At 48.9% G+C, this 21,095-nt stretch overlaps 1 protein-coding gene across 9 annotated transcripts in view; it reads right to left on the bottom strand.

The window, feature by feature from the left end:
* The window catches only part of Ranbp3 (RAN binding protein 3), a 56,415-nt gene extending 36,874 nt beyond the window's left edge, over positions 1–19,541 (bottom strand). For 8 of the 9 annotated variants that reach the window (XM_026404310.2, XM_026404303.2, XM_026404305.2 and 5 more), the window contains exons 1-2: positions 19,422–19,518; positions 1,445–1,500 (exon numbers count right to left, since the gene is read on the bottom strand). In XM_026404310.2, coding sequence (XP_026260095.1) covers positions 1,445–1,500; positions 19,422–19,443 — 78 coding nt within the window. In that variant the 5' untranslated portion in view covers positions 19,444–19,518. Of the gene's footprint in view, positions 1–1,444; positions 1,501–19,421 lie in introns of all 9 variants that reach the window. The other variant, XM_026404307.2, reaches the window with a different exon arrangement.
* Positions 19,542–21,095: the final 1,554 nt, after the last annotated feature.

The raw sequence follows: 21,095 nt of genomic DNA, 5'->3' as shown, positions 1-21,095 counted from the left end.
AGGTATGTGTGTGGGTGGCGGAACAGGACAAGTCACTTCCCTCCTCCCTACTACACACACACACACACACACACACTCTCTCTCTCTCTCTCTCTTCATCCCCTCTCCCCCGGCCCTTTCTGGCAGAGCACTTGAACATCACCCAGGAAAACTGGGCCACATACTGACCAAGGGAAGTGGCTGGGTTGCCAAGAGCTCCAAATCACCAGACCAGAGCAGCTCCCAACTTGGGAGCCAGTTACCCTGCAAAAGGCCTGGAAATCTACTGGAGCACTAAGTGAATGATATTCTTAAACACTGTCATTCCCACAAGATGCAAACATACTTCAAATCTTGCCAAATTCAGTGCAGCACTGTGGGTATAAAATGCTGTAAAGACATTATATCACAACTGCAGTCAGGTTACGGGGCCTCAGTGGTGAGGGACCACAAGAAATTGAGGTGACTAAGGGGAATCCTCACTCCAGCCAGGGAATCACTGCCACACAGCACCAGCTTTTTTTGTGTTTTTAGGTAGCAGGGATTGAACTCAGGGGCACTTGACCACTGAACCACATCCCCAGTCTTATTTTGTATTTTATTTAGAGACAGGGTCTCACTGAGTTGCTTAGCGCCTCACTTATGCTGAGGCTGGCTTTGAACTCGTGATCCTCCTGCTTCAGCATCCCAAGCAGCTGGGAATACAGGCGTGCATCACCATGCCTGCCTTTTGACACAGCTCCAATCTTCCATATTATTTGTCAAGGAAGGGCATGAACTGATGGCTTCAAGGTACACAGCAACATCCGTGACTGTGGTTTTACGACGGATCTACCAAGCACCCATCTGACCTAACATCAGGAGAGGTACTTCTAGCATTCCAGAGACACAATCCAAATTGGAAACAAGCCCACAAAAACTGGGACCAACAGACGATGCCAGCAAACTCACAATCATTCTAAATGTATCCATGTCAAGTTGATTGGGGTTTACATAACCCCTCTAAATTCTTTGTTTCCATGATGCTGGGGATTGAACCCAGGTCCTCACACATGCTCTATCTATGAGCAACACCCCTGGTCACCTGCTACCATCTCTACACCTCCCTCCTTCTTCCCATTCCCCCCCCTCCTTACTTCCACAGAACCCCTACCCCCCCCACTTCAGCCCAGGCTCTGTTTTTTCTGCCCCCCACTATGTTTCTCTGCTGCTGCTTTCCAAATGTACAGTGATGTTTCTAAAACAAACCAGTAGGCATTATGCAGACATTGCTAACACTGCTTTACAAAGGCCACTGGTAACTTAAAGCCACCCTTTCAGCTCAAGGCGAAGGCTTAAAGGCTGTGCTTAGGTCTTCCTATCAGTGGGTAGCAGCAGCTGTGGCCATGTGTCCTGGATAATAGGCACTTTGGCAGAGATCAAATTAGAGAAATGGTGTGAAGAGAGAACATACAGGGCCCCTTACCTTTTGTCCTTTATCCTTCTGAAACACAAAGACGGGCGGAGCAATGGCAGGCTTTTCTGCAAAGAGAAAGATTGGTTTTTTTCCCCCCAACACTATATTCACACAGTTAACAAAGGTACACCTTTTTGTAATAAGTTTAAAAATATATATGTATGTATATACATATATACACGAAACTCCACTAACACCAAACTGCTCTAGAATAGCTTCTTCACCAGGACACTTGGGTGTGAGGGTGTGTTCTGCTGGTGAAATCCAAACCTTATGAGATGATTTGTGCCCCTTTCTATGTGCATATTATGTGATAAACAAAATGCTTTCATGACTCCCTGAGGACAGGCATGAGCATGACAGTGGGAGGGCACCGGACTGCCACTCTCTAGCCCCATCAAGGGCACCTTGCACGAAGGCCACTTAGGGTGCAAGCTCTTTATAGGGGACCTTCTGAATTCCAAAGGCTGGAGGCCAATTTAGCCCCCCCCCACCTTTTAAATCTGCAACCCCAAAAGGAGACCCACCTGCAGCCTCTGGAGCAAGGCTGCTGCTCTTTGGAGAGCTTGTATGGCCCAACACAACACTGGGTGGGATTTCCATGTGAGCGCTCATTAAAAAGGAAGGCTCTGTGGGGTTGCCAAACAGCTTTTGTTGCAAGAGAAAATGCTGTGGGATGCTCTACCTGAGGGGACAAGAGCAATGCAGCCTATGGTTCCCACCACTTGTCACCTATCAAGGCCTGCAGTCCTTTGCCACTTGGCCCTGACACAGGTGGCAGTTTGGGAAGCCCCTGCTGTCCACTCTGGGACATGCTCATGAGGACTGCCTTGAACCCCAGGCTTCGGGCTTGGGTGCACTCCCAATACTCCTGCAGGGTGCAGCAAGAGAAGCTGTTAATCTGGTGCCCATGTGCTGCATGCTGTGCCCTGTTGCCTCTATAGCAAGCAGAATTTGGGCATAGCCCTGTTCCTTGGCACCCCACTGTGGGGAGCCAGATGCCAACCCTGGAAGTGTGCACAGGCACTGTGTTACCATGTTGAGGGCGCTCTGCGTGGCGAACTAGTGATGGGAAAAGGCCCCTAAGAGGGAGCTGTGCAGGAGTCTCAAAAAGTGCTGACAGAGACAGTGGCAACTCAGAGGTGCAGCTTTTAGGGTGACGAGAGTGGGGAGGGGGTAGTGTGGCTCTGCTCTGGACATAAGGCGGTGTTGTAAAGGGTCTGGGGAAACATGTTGGGATTGAGAGAAAAGTCTGGAAAGAGTGACGTGGGCAGTGAATGCAATTGCTGAGGGGAAACACAGGTCTGGGAGCAGGTTTTAGGAGAAAAAGGGGTAAGCTGGTGGATGGCAGGGGTGCAAAGGGCTATCCAACCAGGTTTTTACATTTCCCTAAGCTAAATCTCCCTGTACAACCCGAATGAATGAACAATCAAATGAATGTGTCTCTGCCAGACAATAAAAGATGCCAAATGAATGCTGGAAGGACTCGGGCAACGCAGCAGTTGATCCATACTGTGTCTGCTGCCAGGGAGTCTGGAGACCTTCTGGCACTTCCCCTGGACCCCACAAGATCAGAACCAGGGCAGGAGGTCCGGACTACACCTCCACTTCTGCATTTGACTCTTCGGCTCCTAGATGTACAGGGAAGAACCAGGATTTCAGCCAGCTTAGCATCCCCTCAACCTCATTTTCTTTAGGGAAGAACCCCTGCCCCACCTCAACTTCAGCCCAGGCTCTAGGCCTGACAAAGACAGCACAGCATGCCCTGGCCCCGCGGACACTGGCATGTGGAATACAGCCAAGTCTATCTGCTGGAGCTACTGAGGAAGAGGTACTTTTTCTCATGGGGCTGCTAAACTGGTAGTACGTGAGCCTGGGGTCGCCACAGGTACACAAGGCCAACCTTCAGGGAAACAGAGACAGAGTAGGGGGAAGGCTAAATCCCAGCCACACTGGTGGAAGCCCTGTGTTTGGAACTTCCCGATGCTAACCCTCTCCCCAGACATTTCAGTCAAGCCAATCAATGTTGGCTTTTGCTGCAGCGGCTTTGAGCTAGACCTCTACCCCTGGTCACTAAGACTGCAGTCTAAGAGGGCCATTGCAGACTTAATTAAACACCTGGTGCATTTGGGCACCCTGTGGAAGAAACCCTGGACAAGTCTCAAAGCCAAGCTGAAATGCTTTTTTTTTTCCTTTTGTAGCAAATTTCGCCACCTGACCCATTATATACTTAAAAGGTTGATGGTCTGTCTCCCCTCTGCAATATAAACTATGAGGTCAAAGACTATGCACGAGTAAGGAGGGCACAGAAATTGAACATGAGGCAAAAACACCAGTGCCAGGCTAGGAAGGAAGAGGTGGAATGCACAGATAATTCTTTGGGCACTGGTGATGAGGACTGTGTCAGCACAAAGGAAGCTGCAGGCACAAAGGAAACTGCAGCCATGTGGGCAACTACAGGAGGCCTGAGCTGCTGCAGTGCAAGGGCCCTGCTCAGAGCTACCTGGACCATGCAGCAGGGTCAGTGGGGGTGAGATGGGCAAGGGATACTCTGCACTCCATCTCACAGGATGCTCAGCTGGGGAGAGTGGGAGAGGGTGTGAGGGTAGAGTTCTGAAAGCAGCCAGCCAGGTGATTCAATCAGGTCCTCCCTAATTGACACCTGGTCCTGCTCCTGTGACCCATTTCAAGCACCACTCAGACCTCCTTTTTTTCTCTGCCTCTATTCTCACCCATCTCCGGCCTCCACAGAGCAGCCAGAATCACTGGTGTAAAATACACACTTAAAACCGCAATGCCCTGCCACTAACAAGGGTCTGAGCTCCTTCAGACAGGCAGGCCCTGCCACCGCCCCCACCTTCCACATGACTATGGTTGTGGCACTGAAGAGTCTACATGTCCCATTCTATGGTGTGCTTCTGCACTTCTGTATAGTTTCATCTCTCTGCTGGGAACACACAATTCACCTTCTTTTCTGCAGCCAACACTGTCTCCTGGACAGACTTTGGCCTCTGTCAGAAAACTCCTGGATGCCCTCCTGAGCACATCCCTAGCTTGTATCAGGCCACAAGTCACTCCAAGTTACCTACCAGGGAAGATGAGAGACCACAGCCTCTGAAGAACTCTTTCTCCCAACATATGAACCAACGCACACCACCTAGAAATCATCCCCTTCAGTTCCACACACAAAACCAGCGGCTATGTAATCACATAAATATTTATCAAGCCCTTATTCTGTGCACAGCACCAAGGGAAAATGGAGAACAGGAAGCTGAGGGTGAAATGTGATTAGAAAGGAAGGGGTGTGTCTGCACCTGAGCTCCTGGCTGGACTGATCTGCTTGCTGGCATCTACCCCTGGGCTGGAAGCACTAGGGCAGGGGCCTCTCTGCTTTCTTCCCCTCTGTGCTTCAGTGCCACACACAGAGCCTCACACAACAGCACTTGACAGGCAGCTGCAGACTGAATGGAATACTACCCTCCCCAAAGACTGGACCCTGGTGAGGCGAGAGGAGGGTCCTCCAGAAGGAGAAACAATGGGCTACATCAACGGTAGGTGACAGCTGCCCACCTGGCCCACAGGACCCCTTGTTGACAGTAGGTCTGGCATTCAAGACTAACCCAACCACTATACTAACTAAACCGCAGACATGAACCTCAGTCACACTGCAACCCAAACACCAAGCATCAGAGTCACACGCACTACCTTTCCACTCAGCTTGGGTGGGGGGTGGGGATTCTGAGGAGGAAAGGCCCATACTTAGCACGGGAGCAGACTGCTCTATCCAGGCTTCAAAGTGGCACTTGTTGTGCTACCTGAGCCCACATCTGGGGACAATCAGAAAGGGATAGAAGGCAGTGAGGCTTCTATAACCTGCTCTGATCTCCACCCAGCTTTTCCTTCACAGTGAAGGGAAAACCACCACTGTAGATGGCTAGAGACCCAGGCCACCACAGATCCCTCATGTATTAAAAAGTATTAATCACATGTGGAATGTTCCACTCAGGTTCTGTTAATCAAGTGTTCTGAGCTTTTTTTGGGGGTGGGGGGGGCATGGAGGCAGGGGTCCTATGAAATGCTTTCTGATCAAATTCATTTATGAAAAAGCAGCAGCAAGCCTGGAGATTGGCTCAAGACATCAGCATTTTAAAAGTCAGGAAGACCAACAGAACTGAACCCCTTTGTTTCCGTTTTTGGGGAGACAGGATACTGGAGATTGAACCCAGGGACATTTTACCACTGAGCTGCATCTCAGGTCTTTTTGTTTTTTTTTGAGATGGGGCTCCTTAAGTTGCTGAGACTGGCCCCTGACTTGGCATCCTCCTGTCTCAGCCTCCTGAGTTGTTGGGATTACATAGGTGTGAGTCACTGTGCCTGGCAGGAATCACAGAGGATGAAATCCTCCCCAAGAATTTGATCATGGACCACCCAAGATGAGGCCTGAGCACAACACACACCAAATCAACTCTGTTGTATGCAAGGTGATGGGGTTCTGAGCCTTTCACATCGAACAATACCCGACTCTGGATGGGTGGGCTCTACCATTTGGTATGTGAGGCGCTCCCTCCCACCACAGGCTTCCTCTCTGACCTCACCAATGCTTTCCAGGGTGCTGCATGCCAAGTCCCAGAAGGTGCCACCTCAACTCAATCCCCATCCCACACCTTCATTCCATGAAAGGAGAGAGTAAGAAGCTGACCTGTACCCAAAATAGTAGTGGGGTGGAAGACTGCTTCCCAGCTTTCTAGGGTGCAGTGCAGGCATCTCAGAATTCTGTCTTTAGATTTCTTCCCACCTCTGCCACATTATGCACAGCAAAGATATCCTCCAACAGATGTTTCATGCATATGGCTAGCATTCGCTGAGCACTACACCATGTGCCAGGTTTACCTGTAGCACCTCACTGCATCGTCACAAACCCTTCTTCTTTGTCAGGAAAGGGGAGGATGTGTACCCATTTATGGGTCAGACCATAAATCAGGTGGGCCCCACTTTGAACCCCAGGCACCACACCATACCACCATCCAGGCACCACAGGTGCAGAAGGGAGGGGATGAGACCCACCCCACTTGCTTCCTCCCACCTTTCCTGTACAGGAGGCTGCAGAGCTGTGAAGCAGACACTCTTTTCTTTTGAGGAGTGACATCGGGAATAAAGCAGCTGTCAGCTAACATTCTCGATAAACACCTATGGAAGAGCACAAACTAAACTAGGGGGTGGGTGATGAGTTCTGGGGTCATAGCGAGGCTGGTTCTACCTGTCACGTGACTGCCCACCTCCGAGAACACTGCAATTACGCCAACGGAAGATCCTGTGGAGACTGAAATTCTATAAGACTGTCAAGAAAAAAATTAGACACATTCTAAGGTGCACACTCAAGGGTGCAATAAGTTACACTCTGTCTTGTCTGTCAAGGGTTTAGTCATGGAATGCTTTGCACAACACATTCAGGATCTACTCTGACAAAACACACTCTACCTCCTCCCACATAAACTAACTTTCTTGTTTAAAATATATATATATATATATATTTTTTTCTTAGTTGTAGTTGGACACAATACCCTTATTTTTATTTTTATGTGGTGCTGAGGATCGAACCTAGCGCCTCACACGTGCTAGGCGAGTGCTCTACCGCTGAGCCACAACCTCTGCCCCTAGACTAACTTTCTTCTTTGCTTTGGAGGGAATAATGCACATATGTGGTGCCCACAACAGACCTGCCCCCCAAAATGCACCCCCTACTTATGGCTGTCTCCAGTCTGCCATGGAGGATCTCCTATGAAAATGACACACAGAAGGAAACTGCAGACCCAGGAAAACACAGGCAAAGCGAATCTGCAAAACCTCTGCTTTTTCTGTTTATTCCCCCCTAACTAGTGTTTCCTATACCTGCCAGGAAATGGTCCCTGGCTGGATAGCCACTTAGAATCCTAGACCAAAATGTCAATGAGGTATTTATATAAAATTAGCTTTAATCCTGGGCTGATGTGTCTTAATCTTCTTATCTGTGAAAAAAAAATGTGGAAAACATTTCACCAACAACAGTCTGAGTACACTGCTACTGCTTTAATCTGGTGACACCCACCATTTCAACCTCCTAGTCACTAATTTTCTCAGGAATTATTATAAACAACTCTGTGCTGCAACATGAAGACAAACCTGTCCCTGACATCAGCTCTATTCTCCAGCTAATTCTTCAGTGAAGAATGGAACTGACCTCAAACATACTGTTGCTAGGTGATGTCTCTCCAAGTCTTGGTGTTTAAGTGCTCAGCACTCACTGGCCTCACTTGTGGAGGGCAGGGTGGGGGACAAGCAACTCACTTCTTCTTTTTCTTTTTTTTGGTGCTGGGGATTGAACCCAGGGCCTTGTGCATGCGAGGCAAGCACTCTACCAGCTGAGCTATAGCCCCAGCCCAACTCACTTCTTTTTGTATTTCCCCTCCTGCAACTCTCAACTGGTCTTATGGAGGCACAGCATTTAGAGGTGTTATGCACTTCTTTCTGTTATGCTCTTCATCTTGATGCTACTTTCACCTACTGAAATCCAAGCTGATCTCCAACAGTCTCATCTTACTGTCAGACCCCTAAATCTCCAAAGATGGCAGGAACAAGGAGTTACTCATGTTTGTTCAATGGCCTTTACCAGACAGCAGACAGGTGCTTTACACATCTACTCTCAAGGAACCCCACCAAACTGCCATGATGAAAATTATTAGTTAACTGATTTGTGAATCGTGAAACTAGCCTGATAAGCCTGAAAGGCCTTGGACAAATGGGTGCCTTGCTGGAAGTCATCGAGGTGGCAAACGACAGAGGAAGGACAAGACCCTGATCTGCCTGATTTCCGAGCTGGGTGCCCCCCCCCCCCATCTCATGAGGGCCAAGCCACATTCTGCGGCATTTATCTTTATACTCTCTGGCCCTGCAGCTAAACCCTCCCACCACCTCCATTCCTGCCCCATGTGGCACTTGTAGTCTGGGCACCTATGTGCCTTGGGTCCAACAAAAACTCCATAAACTTATCAAACAGGTAAATCATATAAACATCAGCAGCTTTGCCTAAAACTGTAGGAGAAATTCACTGATGCAGCTCTGATGGCACTTTTCTGTCCTGCCACTAGGTGGTATGTCACGGACAGAGCCAAGGTGAAGTGAAAATAGATGAAGGTTTGGGGGAAAGTTCCAGCAAAGAATGGAAATCCCCACTATAAAGGGCTTGGAAGGAAATATCCAAGGACAGCAGAACTTGTGCTGAAGCAGCCGACCAAAACTGGTGACACTTGGTTGGGCGTGGTAATCCTAGGGACCCGAGAACCTAAGTGCATAACACCTCAGAAGAATTTTAAGTTCAAGGCCAGCCTGGGCAATTTAGGGAGACTCTTAACTCAAAATAAAAAATAAAAAGGGCCGGGATGTAGCTCAGTAGTAGAATATTTGCCTAGCAAACATGAGACCCTGGCTTCAATCCTGAGCACTGCAAAAACAAAAAGCAAACACTGGTGACACTATGTATGTGTGTTTAAACCTGTCTCAACCACTTGTGGTGAGGATTCTGGCCAAGTTACCTGACCTTCCTGTACCATGTTCTTGATTGGAAAACAGAGCGGGTGGCTTTACCCTGAGGAAAGTTGAATAAAATGATGCATTTACAAGGCCAGGAGAAAAGGCTGGCACACTATCTGATCCCATATCTGAACTGGTATTTAGTATTATAAGCATACTCAGAAGATGGAGTAAACAACACGCCAAGGACACCTTGAAGTATGAGTCTTGTACCCAAGGCCAAATGCCAGTCCCTCAAGTCACCAGCAATGATAAATGCCTCATGGTTTGGCCCTTTCCAGGGGACGAAACGTATAGACTGGGTTCAGGAGCTGCCTGGACACTCAGGACACTCAACGCAAGTGTTGAGTCACTCAGAATCCCCAATCTCTTCTGAGTCAGGTGGAAACACTGAGGTGATCTGAGGAAAGGCCAGACAGTCAGGACCCCAGCTCTGGCAAGGTTTCTTGAGCCAGTGTCTGCTCTGTTCCAGGCCCTGAGATTGGCCCTGGAGACAGGGATGAAATGGCAGATAAGGCCTCAGCTCTTTAGCAGGGAGTCAGAAAACAAGTACCCAGTTGCATGCAGAGATTACTGGGTAACTGTGGATAAGTGGTAGAGAAAGCAGCAGGAGGTGAGGAGATCAAAGGCCGGAATGACTCTCTGAGGGGTCACTTGAGCCAAGAAGGGACAGCCAGGTGATAGAAGGCAGAGGATACTGAGCAGAAGGAATCCCAAATATATTCCTGAAGACAGAATGGGCTCACAGAGGTCTGTGTAGGGCGGTTGGCAAAGGCTAGGTAAGGCCCAGAGAGAGAGAGCTCGGCCCCACAGGCCTTGGAGAGGAATCTGGATTGTGTAAAGGGAGCCAGTGGACGGGGGTCCAAGCAGGGAGCAGCATGATCTGCTTTATACATTTTAAAATGCACCCCTGGCAATGGTCCCTTCTCTCCATTTTTATGTTAGAATAACTAACTACAATACAGATTCAGCATCCCTTATGATTGGCACCAGAAGAGTTTTGGATTTTAGAATATTTGCATATACATAAGGTATTTTGGGAACAGGACCCAAATCTAAACACAAAATTCATATCCCATATATACCTTGCAACATATAGCCTGAAGGCAATTTTATACACTATTTTTGATAACTTTTTTTGTGCTGGAGATTGAACCCAGGAGTGACTTAACACTGAGTCACATCCCCAGCTCTTTTTTAAAATTTTATTTTGAGACAGGGTCTCACTTAGGGCTTAGCTTAGTTGCTGAGGCTGGCTTTGAACTTGTGATCATCCTTCCTCAGCCTCCTAACTCACTGGGATTACAGGTATGTGCCAATGCACCTGGCCCAATTTTAAAATAATTTTCTACATAAAACCAAAGTTTCAGAACACCACAAGCAGAAGATTTCATTTTGTATCAGTACTCAAAAATTTTTTAATTTTGGAGCATTCCAGATTTTGGACTTTTTGGATACTGATGCTCACGCTGGGAACACTGAGAGGACCTTGTCTTTGTGAGATGGAAGCAGATGTGAGGAACTAGAGAGAATTTGAGTCACTGAGTCTAGCAGTGGAGGTGATACGGTGACCCACGGTAGTCTGGTGGCCTTAGAAGGAGCAAAGTGGATACAGTTTGGATATCTGAGACAGACCATGCTAGTGCTTTAGCTGGGGTTGGAATGAGATGGCCATAATCAGCCTGTGAGCGCTTCTTGCTCCCTCAGGAGCATATGCCCTCAGCTAAAATAACTGCCATTGCTCTGATGAAAAGATGATGATGACTCAGACCCAGTCCCTGGACTCTTCATGTCCCTAGCGACCACCACCATCAATGCTGCAAGACAGCCCTTCTTCTCTGAGTGGAAGCTGGTCCATTTTCTCACCCTCACCTGCTGAGAGCCAAACTCTCAAAGGACTGTTTTCCCCTCTTGCACTCTGCTCTTACAGAAGTAATGCAAGAATTAATTCTGGGCAAACAAATCCCCAAGATTCTGTGTGGTAGAACTGCAGGCGCTAAACTCAGCAGAATTTTTTTTTTTTTTTTTTTAAAGAGAGAGTGAGAGAGGAGAGAGAGAGAGAGAGAATTTTTTTTAATATTTATTTTTTAGTTCTCGGCGGACACAACATCTTTGTTGGTATGTGGTGCTGAGGATCGAACCCGGGCCGCACGCATGCCAGGCGAGCACGCTACCGCTGAGCCACATCTCCAGCCCCTCAGCAGAAATTTTAAAACTACTGAAAAGGCAAGGCTTGTCTTCTGAACATGTGCACGGAGTAACTACTATTGTATCTAAAAGTTCCTATTTTTCTTTGAGCATTGTACTAGTGCTCAAACACCACAACCTGCATGGGTCAGTTTTTGGGAGGAGAACAAGTGCCCACGGGACTGATCCACTGGAATGGGTGAGTAGGGGATTCCTAGACTCACTGATTAGAGATGGACATGCTAGTCTCAGAGGCCCTTCCTGCTTACATGGCCTCAGCCTTCAGTCCCTGTAAACTCAGAGCATCTCCGGCATTCTATCAGGTCCCCATTTGGGACCTGAGACAGTGCTAAAGGACAAGAAAAATACTGTCCCTCCTTAATAGGAAGAGGCAACTCCTGATGCTTACTTGGCTGCCAAAAGGTCATAAAGGAAAAGAAGCTGGGAGAAGCGGCCCTATACTCTTAATTAGCAGATAATTTATTCCTAGGTAGCTCTGTTTAATCCCACAGCCCAGCAGTTCTCATCCGGGGTAACTCTGGTCCCCTGGGGACATGGCCAATGTTTGAGGACATTTTTAGTTATGGCAATAGCAGATTAGGAGTCTGGTAATGGCACCTATAGACGCAGTAGATGGAGAACAGGGAGACTGATCAATATCCTCTGATGCAGAGAACAGTCCCCTAACACTAAGAATGATCCAACTCAATGTCAAGTGTGTTGAAGTACAGAAATCTTGCATTAATTGTTTTTGGGAAAAAGCGAGTTGGATTTCTACCCATACTAGACACTAGAATCAACTTCCAATAAGACAGACAGTATAAAGCAGGGGGATCTCAGCTTCTGGGATTGGCCTCCTCTCTCTCTTCCTACTCAGTGTATGGATTTAAATGTGTACAGCATCCTAGGACCTCAGTAGGGTAGATGATGATGCAATATGATCTCTTAGGTGCCAATGGACTCCCTAGTCCAGGAGTCCTCAGTTAGATTCTGTCCAGACACCTAGCAATATCTGGAGACTTTTTTTTTTTCCTTGTCATGCCTGGAGGTGGAGGGAGGACACTAGCACCATATGAATAGAGGCCACTGATGATGTAAATGTCCCACAATGCAAAGGATGGCTCCTACCAGCCCCATATCAGAGAACCTGCTTCAACTAAAAAAAAAAAAAAAAAAAAAAAAACCAAAAAACAACCCCTACTTTCGCTCTACCCACACACCCAATTAGAATCAAAGTTAGCAGAGACAGACACATTCCTAATACCAACACAGTCTTTCAACAATCACAGACTTGCTTATTATCATTCCTATTTTACAGATGAAGGAACTGAGTTCAAATAACTTACCCAATGTCCTGGGGCAAGTAAGTGGCTGAAGTAAGACACAAACCAAGGACAGTCAATTCAAGCACTTCCAACTGTGCCACAAGCTGTCAATGAGAACCTGCTGGCTAGGTCTGGTTTAGAATTCTCCTGAGGCTGGAGTTGGGGCAGAAACCAACACTGATCTCAATACAGGTCTTACTCAAGCCCTGTACGCAGAGGCACTGCTATCACAGGCCAGCAGTTCTCAAACTTTTTGATCTCAGGATCCCTTTCTATGCTTGTAAATGACTTCTGATCCCCAAATGTTTTTGCAAATGAAGGATGAGCTACTATTATACTCACCATATTAAGAAATAAGCCTAAGGAAATTTCAAAACACTAATTAATTAAGGATAATGAACTTGGAAACAATTAACCTAAATAACGTATTTTTTTTTTATGAAAAACCATTTTCAAAAAATAAAAAGAATTTGTGAGAAGAGCAGCATTAGTTTACATCATGACAAATCTCAATAATGCATGACTTAAAAAAGAAAGCAGAATTCTCTTACTTGCTTCTGTTTATGTGTTGTAGGCTAGGGAGGTGGCTCAGTGGTAGAATACTGGGTTCTATCCCCAGCTACACACACACACACACACACACAGTGTTGCCGTATGGCATGTCATACACCCTCTGGAAAACTCCCATCATCGTGCAAGAATGAGAGTTAAAAAAAAAGCAAACAATGTCTTTTTATTATTATGAAAATAGTTTTGAACTTGCAGTTCTCCTGAGAACATCCTGCAGACTCCCAGAAGCTCGTGGACCACCTTTGAGAAGCACTGTTATGCTTTACTCTCTGAGTACCAGCATTCCAAGGACACTGAATCCGGAATTAATTACAAACCAATTCCAAACCACCAGGAGTTTTATGCTGAGGTTCTATGTTACAGAACAGAGAATGCCAAGTCTGAAAGGCTGAACCATCGAAATCCAAATGCCAACCAAGGCCAGGCAGTAACCAGAAAGTGAGAAAGTGGGCCAGATCCTGAGCAACATGGAGGAGGCTATGAGGGTCCAGGAGGGCGCAAGGTCTATCTCCAGGGCAGCTGCTGCTCCTCAGCTCCAGGTTATTCCTGTTTTCAGAAAAATCAGATATCTGAATACCCCCCCATTTCAGAATTTGAAAGTGTTGGCTCCTAATTAAAAACAAGGAGAAACCTAAATGGGTCAAAATAAACATATCTGCTAGCCCCCCAGGCAAGTTACAACTTCTGCCTGTGGTTTTCAACTCTGGCTTCCTGTTGTAAAGTATCTGTGAGCTTTTTGAACTACAGATGCCCCAGATCTCTGGCAACCATTTCAGATGGAGCAGCCCAGGCAGTTTTTATTCTCTTCAATAAGATCCTTAAGCAAGGGTGGAGCACAACCAAGGTCCAGATTCACAAGTGCTATGCCATACATAGTACTGAGTGCCAAGACCACCAAAGAGGATGCAAACCGGGGACATGAGGGTGGCAGGAGGTGGGGGGCTTTACAATGACCCCCTAAGCTATACAGTTTTCTACAGTGCACAAAGAGACCACACTCCTGGGCCAAGGATTCAAAGGAAGATCACTGTGTAGAGGTATCAAAAATAATTCCCCTTGCATTGGGCATGGTGGTGGCATACACTTGGGAAGCTGGGGCAGAAGAATCATAGGTTCGAAGCCAGCCTCAGCAACTTAGTGAGGCTCTAAGCAACTCAGCGAGACTCTGTTTCAAGATTAAAAAAATAAATAAATAAAAGGGCTGGGGATGTGGCTCAGTGGCTAAGCATCCCTGGCTTCAATTTTCAGTGCCAAATAAATAAATAAAAATCCCCTTAAAACAAAGAAAGCCTGCTGTTGCCACCACCACCACCAGATTCAGAGTACACAGTGATGCAAACCCATTTGCCTCAAGGCTGCTTTAAAGTACCATGGAGAGCTGCCGAAACTACAGCAACGTCAACACTGGCCACTTCTGCCTTTCTTGCATCGTCCTTATTGTGTTCCCTTCTCAGATGCCCCGACAATGCAACCAATCTCACTTCTCTTATCCCAGGCCTATTTTGTGTCTGAACTCACTAGGCCAGCATTCAACCTGTACCTAAAGTGTTCCCTTCCCAGCCCCAAACAACTGGTTCTCCTCCAAGCTCCATTCCAAGCTCATGTGGAATGACACTTGCTGCCTCCACTCACTCCAAGCCCTGCTGAGCACAGACACACACCCAGAGCTTCTGCACACCGATCCTGCCTAGCCCTAATGCCAGCAAATGCCCAAGGCTAACAACACTGCTGAGGACATTCCACAGTCCAGGAATCCAAGAAGCAGGCTTTGGTTAAAGGTTTTATAGAACCATAAGCTTCTCTTGTCTACACATGAGTCCCCTGGGAAAACTTTCTTCAAAGGCCTCTAGGCTGTTATGACTCTCCTCGGCTACCCCTACCCCCAGGTCGTCTCTGCTACAGAGATGAGACAGAAGGCACAACTGAGTCCACAGGACAAATGCCAGAGTTCACTTCTGTCATAAATCCATGATGATTTTCAAACACTTGTTTTCTCCTTATTCTAAAAATTATGTTTAGAGCAGGAAAGGAGATGACAAAAATTGTGTGAACTAAAAATTTTTACTATTTGAGTTCGAATTTAAAAATTCAGTTGCATCTAATCCCCCAAGTCAACAATAAAGATACAAACTGAGAAAAGATAAACCACCCCTGAAAATCTCCCGACTCTCACTTGGTCAGGATAGATTAGGACAACTTTGACCCCCAAGGGATACTGGGAAATGTCTGCGGACATTGCGGCTGTCAGAACTGGACGTAGGCAGGATGTGCCATGAGCACCCATCTAGTGGGCAGAGGCCCCGGTAGTGATCAAGAGCCTGGAGTGTACAGGGGGTCCCCACCACAGTGAAGGACCCGCTCTCGGGTGTGCACTGTGCGGACGCTGAGAAACCCCAACCTGGATGTCACATAAGGCAGAGGGACTCGGGAAGACCAATGGCCTGCTCCTCCTGGTGTCCCACCACGGCTCCCCTGGGGCCATCTGAGTGGGGTGGACTCGACTGCACCGCTCAGACCCAGGCCTTGCTGGGCACCTGATCCCCATGTGGGCAAGACACAACTTGCTGCAGGGAGACAGTCGCCACTTGAGAGGGTGTGTCCCTGTGATCCGTGCTCAGTCCCTCCTGTGCCTTAGTTCATCAGTCCTCACAGCCACCTTGAGGGAGCACGATGCTCTTCGCGCCCATTTCACAGGTGAGAAAACCAGCCTCCCAGCAGGAGCGTTCACGTGGAGCTCAAAGACAAGCCCAATTCTCTGCAGGGCAGAGCTCACGCCACTGTCGCTTTACCCCAGTGAGTCTCCGCTGGGGCTGTTGTGCACTGTTCCCCTGACTGGATGGGAGGCTGAGTGTGGAGACATTTTTGGTTATTATCACCCCTGCGGTAGGAGGTGTGTTACAAGCATCTAGTGAGTAGGTGTGGGGATACTACTATGCTGCCAAACATACGGCCATGTACAGGACAGCCCTCTTCCCAACAGGTTTATCCAGCCCCAAATGTCAACAGTGCCAAGGTTGAAAACCTTGCCTTATACTGTCTCCTAGGTTTCCACTATACAATACACATCTACAGGCCAGAAAGAAAATGTCACCTTTAATGCTAAAATCTAGACTCCAAAATATTCTATGCTTCAAATGTACTTTGCTCACCCTGGGAAAAAACTCTGCCTTCAACACCTGATTCAGTTCACAATGTAAAAGAACTCAAGGACCAGCATGATTAACAAGTTTGGGAGATACAATGAGGAAAAATCGGGGGGTGGGGGGTAGAATATTCTTGGACTCAAATGTAAAACACACACACACACTCTTAAGAAAGACGTATTCCAAGTAAACTTTTAAAGTTACAGACCACAGGACTACCAAGAAAGGAATGTGAGAATTGCTGTCTCCTCGTGAGAAGATCACCATGCAACAAGAGCCAACAGGATGCAGTCCTGGACACACAGCTGAGTTTCCCTGCACACAGCATAGCTAACCTGATTTGCTGAAACCAGCGCTTCTCAACACCAGCTAGCTGTATATCAGAGTCACCTGTGCTGCTCTCTGTCAGACATTCAGGCCATCTGGAAATCCTTCACAGGATCAGAATCTATAGGATGTGGGAACTGGGTACCTGTACTTTTAAGAAAAGCTCCCCAGGTGATTCTGATACCAGAATCACTGGACTGGACAGCCAGTCCTTCAGACTGACACACAGATGGGAAAAGTTCAGAGTACAGAGACAGAATGGATGAGGAGGAACTTGGATATGAGGATGGACCAACTTAGGTTCCCAGCTTGGAAAGGCAGAAGCCAAGAAGCTGTTAGGAGCTTAAACAGCGAGAGGGAGAGCATGGCTATAAGGCAGTCCCCATAGTTTCAAAATACAATGGCAAGGAAGTCCTACTTTACCTAGTGGATGAGACATCAAACATCCTAGGCGGACATACATGCTAAAAACAGAAATGGATTCTTCAAGAAACATTACAGAGACTGATTGAAGGATGGTAGGGATATCTGAGGTTCAGAGATCTACTAAAACCTGATCTCCTCAGAATGACTGTCACTAGTGTCAAGATGAAATGGTGTGGCATTTATTGAAAAAAAAAATTTAGCACAAAATATTCCATTCATTTATTTTACATAGTCCATTTAATATGCAACTTATAATGGATAGCTTATGTGTACTATGCAATAAGCAGTAACCCCTGGAAAATAGCAAACCATAATTTTGTGCTCAAAGATAATCGTCACAGTAAGGATTCACTAATGAACTCATCAACTCATTAATTCACCAAACATCTTTTGGACACCTACTCTGTGCCAAGGGCTGTTCTAGATGCAGGAGCTCCACCAATGAACATAACAAACATTCCTGTCCTCATGGAGCTCATATTCTAGTGGAGTCAAACAACCAGGTAAAACTAGCATGCTGGGTGGGGATAAGTGCTGCAGAATAAAATAAAGCAAGCTAAAGGGAATAGAAAATGTGGGCACAATTTAAGGTAGGTAGCCAGATAAGTTCTTAATAATAAAGTAACATAAATGAGTAAAAATCTGGAGATAAAGGAGCAAGTCATGGGTGTATTTGGGGGAAACAGATGCAGGCAGATGAACCATTAGGAAAAAAAGGCTAAAAGGAGGGAGTACATGGCTCACTCAAGAATACTGAGAAAACCTGAGCAGCCAGAGAACAGCAAATCAGGGAGAGAGTGGTAGAGAGAAGGGTAGGGAGGTATTAGGGGTGGAAGTAAAGGAAGCCCAAGTAGAAGGCCCAGTTGATAGTGAGATGTCATCACTCTCTGGAAATACTTTTAAGGTATAACTAATAGGATTTACTGTTGATTTATGGGAGGAACCAGGGGTGACTTCAAAGTTTTTGATCTGAGGAATTCAAAAAATGGACCTACCACTTAGTATAAAGGGACAATGACTGTGGTATGGGCAGGTCTGAGCAGGAAGCTAGGATAAAGATTTTGTTTTGGACATGATGTCAGATGTGCCTATTAGATATCCAAATGGAGATGTCAAATATAGACATGGCTCTCCAGTTCAAGAAACTATATGAGCTCAAGAGGTAACTCTACAGAGTAGTCATATTGATTCCCGTTAATTTATCCAGGCCCATTTCTGCCTTTCAAATGGATCGCCATGAGTTGGAGTACCTCCCCTCCATGGGCTCCTTTGTCAGATAAGAGATTCAATGTAAAATGGTCAAGTCAGAGGGCTCTAAAGTCACATCACTTTGGTTCACATTCCTGCTCCTTCCTGTGTGACCTGACTTGGGTAGGTAACTTAATCACTCTAACTCAATATCCTCACTGAAAGAATGGGACTACCAGTATCTACTTCATGGAGCTTTCCTGGGGAGTACTGGAGGGATAACTGTCCCTGTACCACTCCAAATGTGCCCCAAGGCTGACCACTTACTATGAGCACTCACGCACAGTGCGGGTCAGGATGGGAACCCCAGGTCACCCAAGAACAGCAGGGAGCATCGCACGGGGAACCAGAGCCAGACAGGTACAGCTTGCCTGCAGTTGTGCACCGAGAAAAGGAGACAGCTAAAAATAGAACCTCGGAAGTCCTCAAGCCAGAGCAACTCGATCGTGGACGCAGGCAGACATCAGCCTGATCGAGTGCTTCCTCTTGGGGATTTGGAGGTGCAAACCTTGTCGAAAATGCTCAGGAGGCATGTCAGCGCTCCACAGAGGAGAGAATCACAAGGTCTCTCTGGAAGTGCAGCCAAAAAATAAAAAATAAAGGAGGGGCAAAAAGCAGCCCGGCTTCGGCAGCCCAGCTCCCGTGGCCGGGCCTAACTGGGGACACGCGGCGCCCCGAGGGACCTGCGGGAACTGGCGGGAACGAGGGTGCGGAGCTCGGGCGGGGGCGGGGAGCAGGGCCCCGGCTCCCTGCGGGCTCGGCGTGGCGGCCACCGGCCGGGCAGGGGACGCCGGTGCCGGGCGAGGGGGCGGGGAGGGAGCGTGGCGCGCGCGGGCCACCACCAGGCCCGAGGTCTATTTACATCCGCGGCCGAGGCCCGGGCCGCGCCTCCCGCCCCTTCCGGCCCCGGGCCGGGCTGCGGGGCGGAAGCGCCTCTGGCCCGCGGCCCCGGCGGCCTCCCGGCGACTCTGGCCGGACGGCGGCAGGGACCGCGGCTGCCGCGAGTGATGGGCCGGCGGGTGAGGCCGGCCTGAGGAGACGGAATGGGGGGCGGCTGCGGAGCCCCCGAACCTCCAGGGCGGAGCGGACGGGACGCCCGCACTCAGGGACGCCCAGCCCTCGGGCCTGTGGCCCCGCAGCCTTCCTCCGCCCGCTCCCCAGCCGCCAGCTGGCCCCCAACGGCGCCTCCCCTACCTTCGTTCGCCAGGTCCGCCATTTTACTTCCTTAAGCCCTCCCACAAGGCCCCGCGCCGGCCCAGGCTCGCCAGTTTTCTGCCGGAGACCGCTGCGCGTGCGCATTTAATAAGCCGACTCCAAGCGAGGCGGGCAGCCCGCGCCTGCGCACTGAGCTGCGCGCCGAGTCGAGCTCCTACTCGCGCTCCAAGCACGCGCCTGCGCACTAACGGCCCCTAGCCTTCTTCCCGCCGGCGAGGGGGGCGTGGTCACGTGAGCGCGCACGCGGTCCCAGCGGGGGTCCCGTGGTGGCACTACCCGGTGGTGATCCTGGGGTCCGAAGCGGCAGGAGAGCTGGCGGGTCTGGTGCGCAGCGGCCGCGGCCTTCCTCTAGGTGAATCCTCGGCCCGAGGGACTTTCCACCGGCGCAGGAGCACCGACCTGGGGGCGGGCCCGTCGCGCGTGAGAGGGGCGCGCAGCCCTAGCCCGCAGGTGCCGCCTGGGTCGGGGACAAGACCTTTGATTCCCGCGACCCACGGGAAGGGACGCTCCGGGACGCTGGCGCCAAGCCGGGCACCAAGGCTCTGCAGCTGTGAAGCGGCCGAACTGCCCGGTCGGCGGACGGTCTGCGCCTTCACGTGGAATTGCAGTTGGCGCCACGTCTGGACGCCGGATGCCAGGCCAGGCTCTACCGGGAGCCACGTCAAGATGTGACCACCCCCAGGAGCTTGGGGAAAGGGGACACCCAGGGTCTGCCCCTGCTTGCCTGCTACCTGTCTCAGCATGTCTTTGGGGCTAAAGTACAGCCCAGGTCCACCCGCTCTCCCCGCGTGGCTGTCCCGCCTGGGGCTCTTCTGGGGCACTGAACACCTTCTCCGCCTCCTTCCTTTCGTAGTAATGAAGCCCGGGGTCTGTTCGCACGCGGCACAGGACGAGGGAGATTTTAAAACATAGAGGGGCTGGGCTGCGGCTCAGCGGCGGAGCGCTGGCCTGGCACATGTGAGGCCCCAGTTCCATCCTCAGCACCACATACAAATGAATAAGTAGAATAAAGGTATTAAAAAACTCCTTCCTTAAAAAAATAAAATAAATATGAAGGGGCATCCCTTCTCGGTGGTTTCAGAGGGCTTTTGCTTGAGCCTGGAAATTCAGGATTATGAAGCCCCTGCCTTTGGTCCCGCACCGGGCCTCTCTCCTGCCTTCCGCCGCACGGGTCTCCCCATCCCTGTGTACCCCAAACTCACCGCAGCCCGCGCATCTCTGCATTTGCTGACCTCTCTGCCTGGGTCTCATCCACGTTGAGCCCCAGCTGGCCCTTTTTCGGCCGATCCTACCACCTGTGGACCCAATATGGCCTGCCAGCCAAGAATGTAATATTGAACAGGTTAGGAAAAAGGTCAAAGGAAGAATGAGGCTTCAGGATAATCAAAGCTTGTATGAACTTTAAATTTCAGTGTTCATAAGTAAAGTTTTATTTGAAAATAGCCACACTTATTTATCTGGTATCTGTGGTTGCCTTTGAGCTTCATAGCAGAGCTAAGGCCTGGTACCTTTTTCTTGGCACCTGGGGTTGAGCCCAGGGGTGCTTTACCACTGAGCCACATCCTCAACCCCTCTTTTTTTTTTTTTTTTAATTTAAGGCAGTCTCACCAGGTTGCTTAGGGCCTGGCTAGGTTGCTCAGACTATCCTCAAAT

Source organism: Urocitellus parryii, chromosome 3 (genome assembly GCF_045843805.1).
Source record: "Urocitellus parryii isolate mUroPar1 chromosome 3, mUroPar1.hap1, whole genome shotgun sequence".
Lineage (NCBI taxonomy): Eukaryota > Metazoa > Chordata > Mammalia > Rodentia > Sciuridae > Urocitellus > Urocitellus parryii.
The sequence above is the reverse complement of the archived record's forward strand: the minus strand, read 5'-3'. Positions and strand labels throughout refer to the sequence as shown.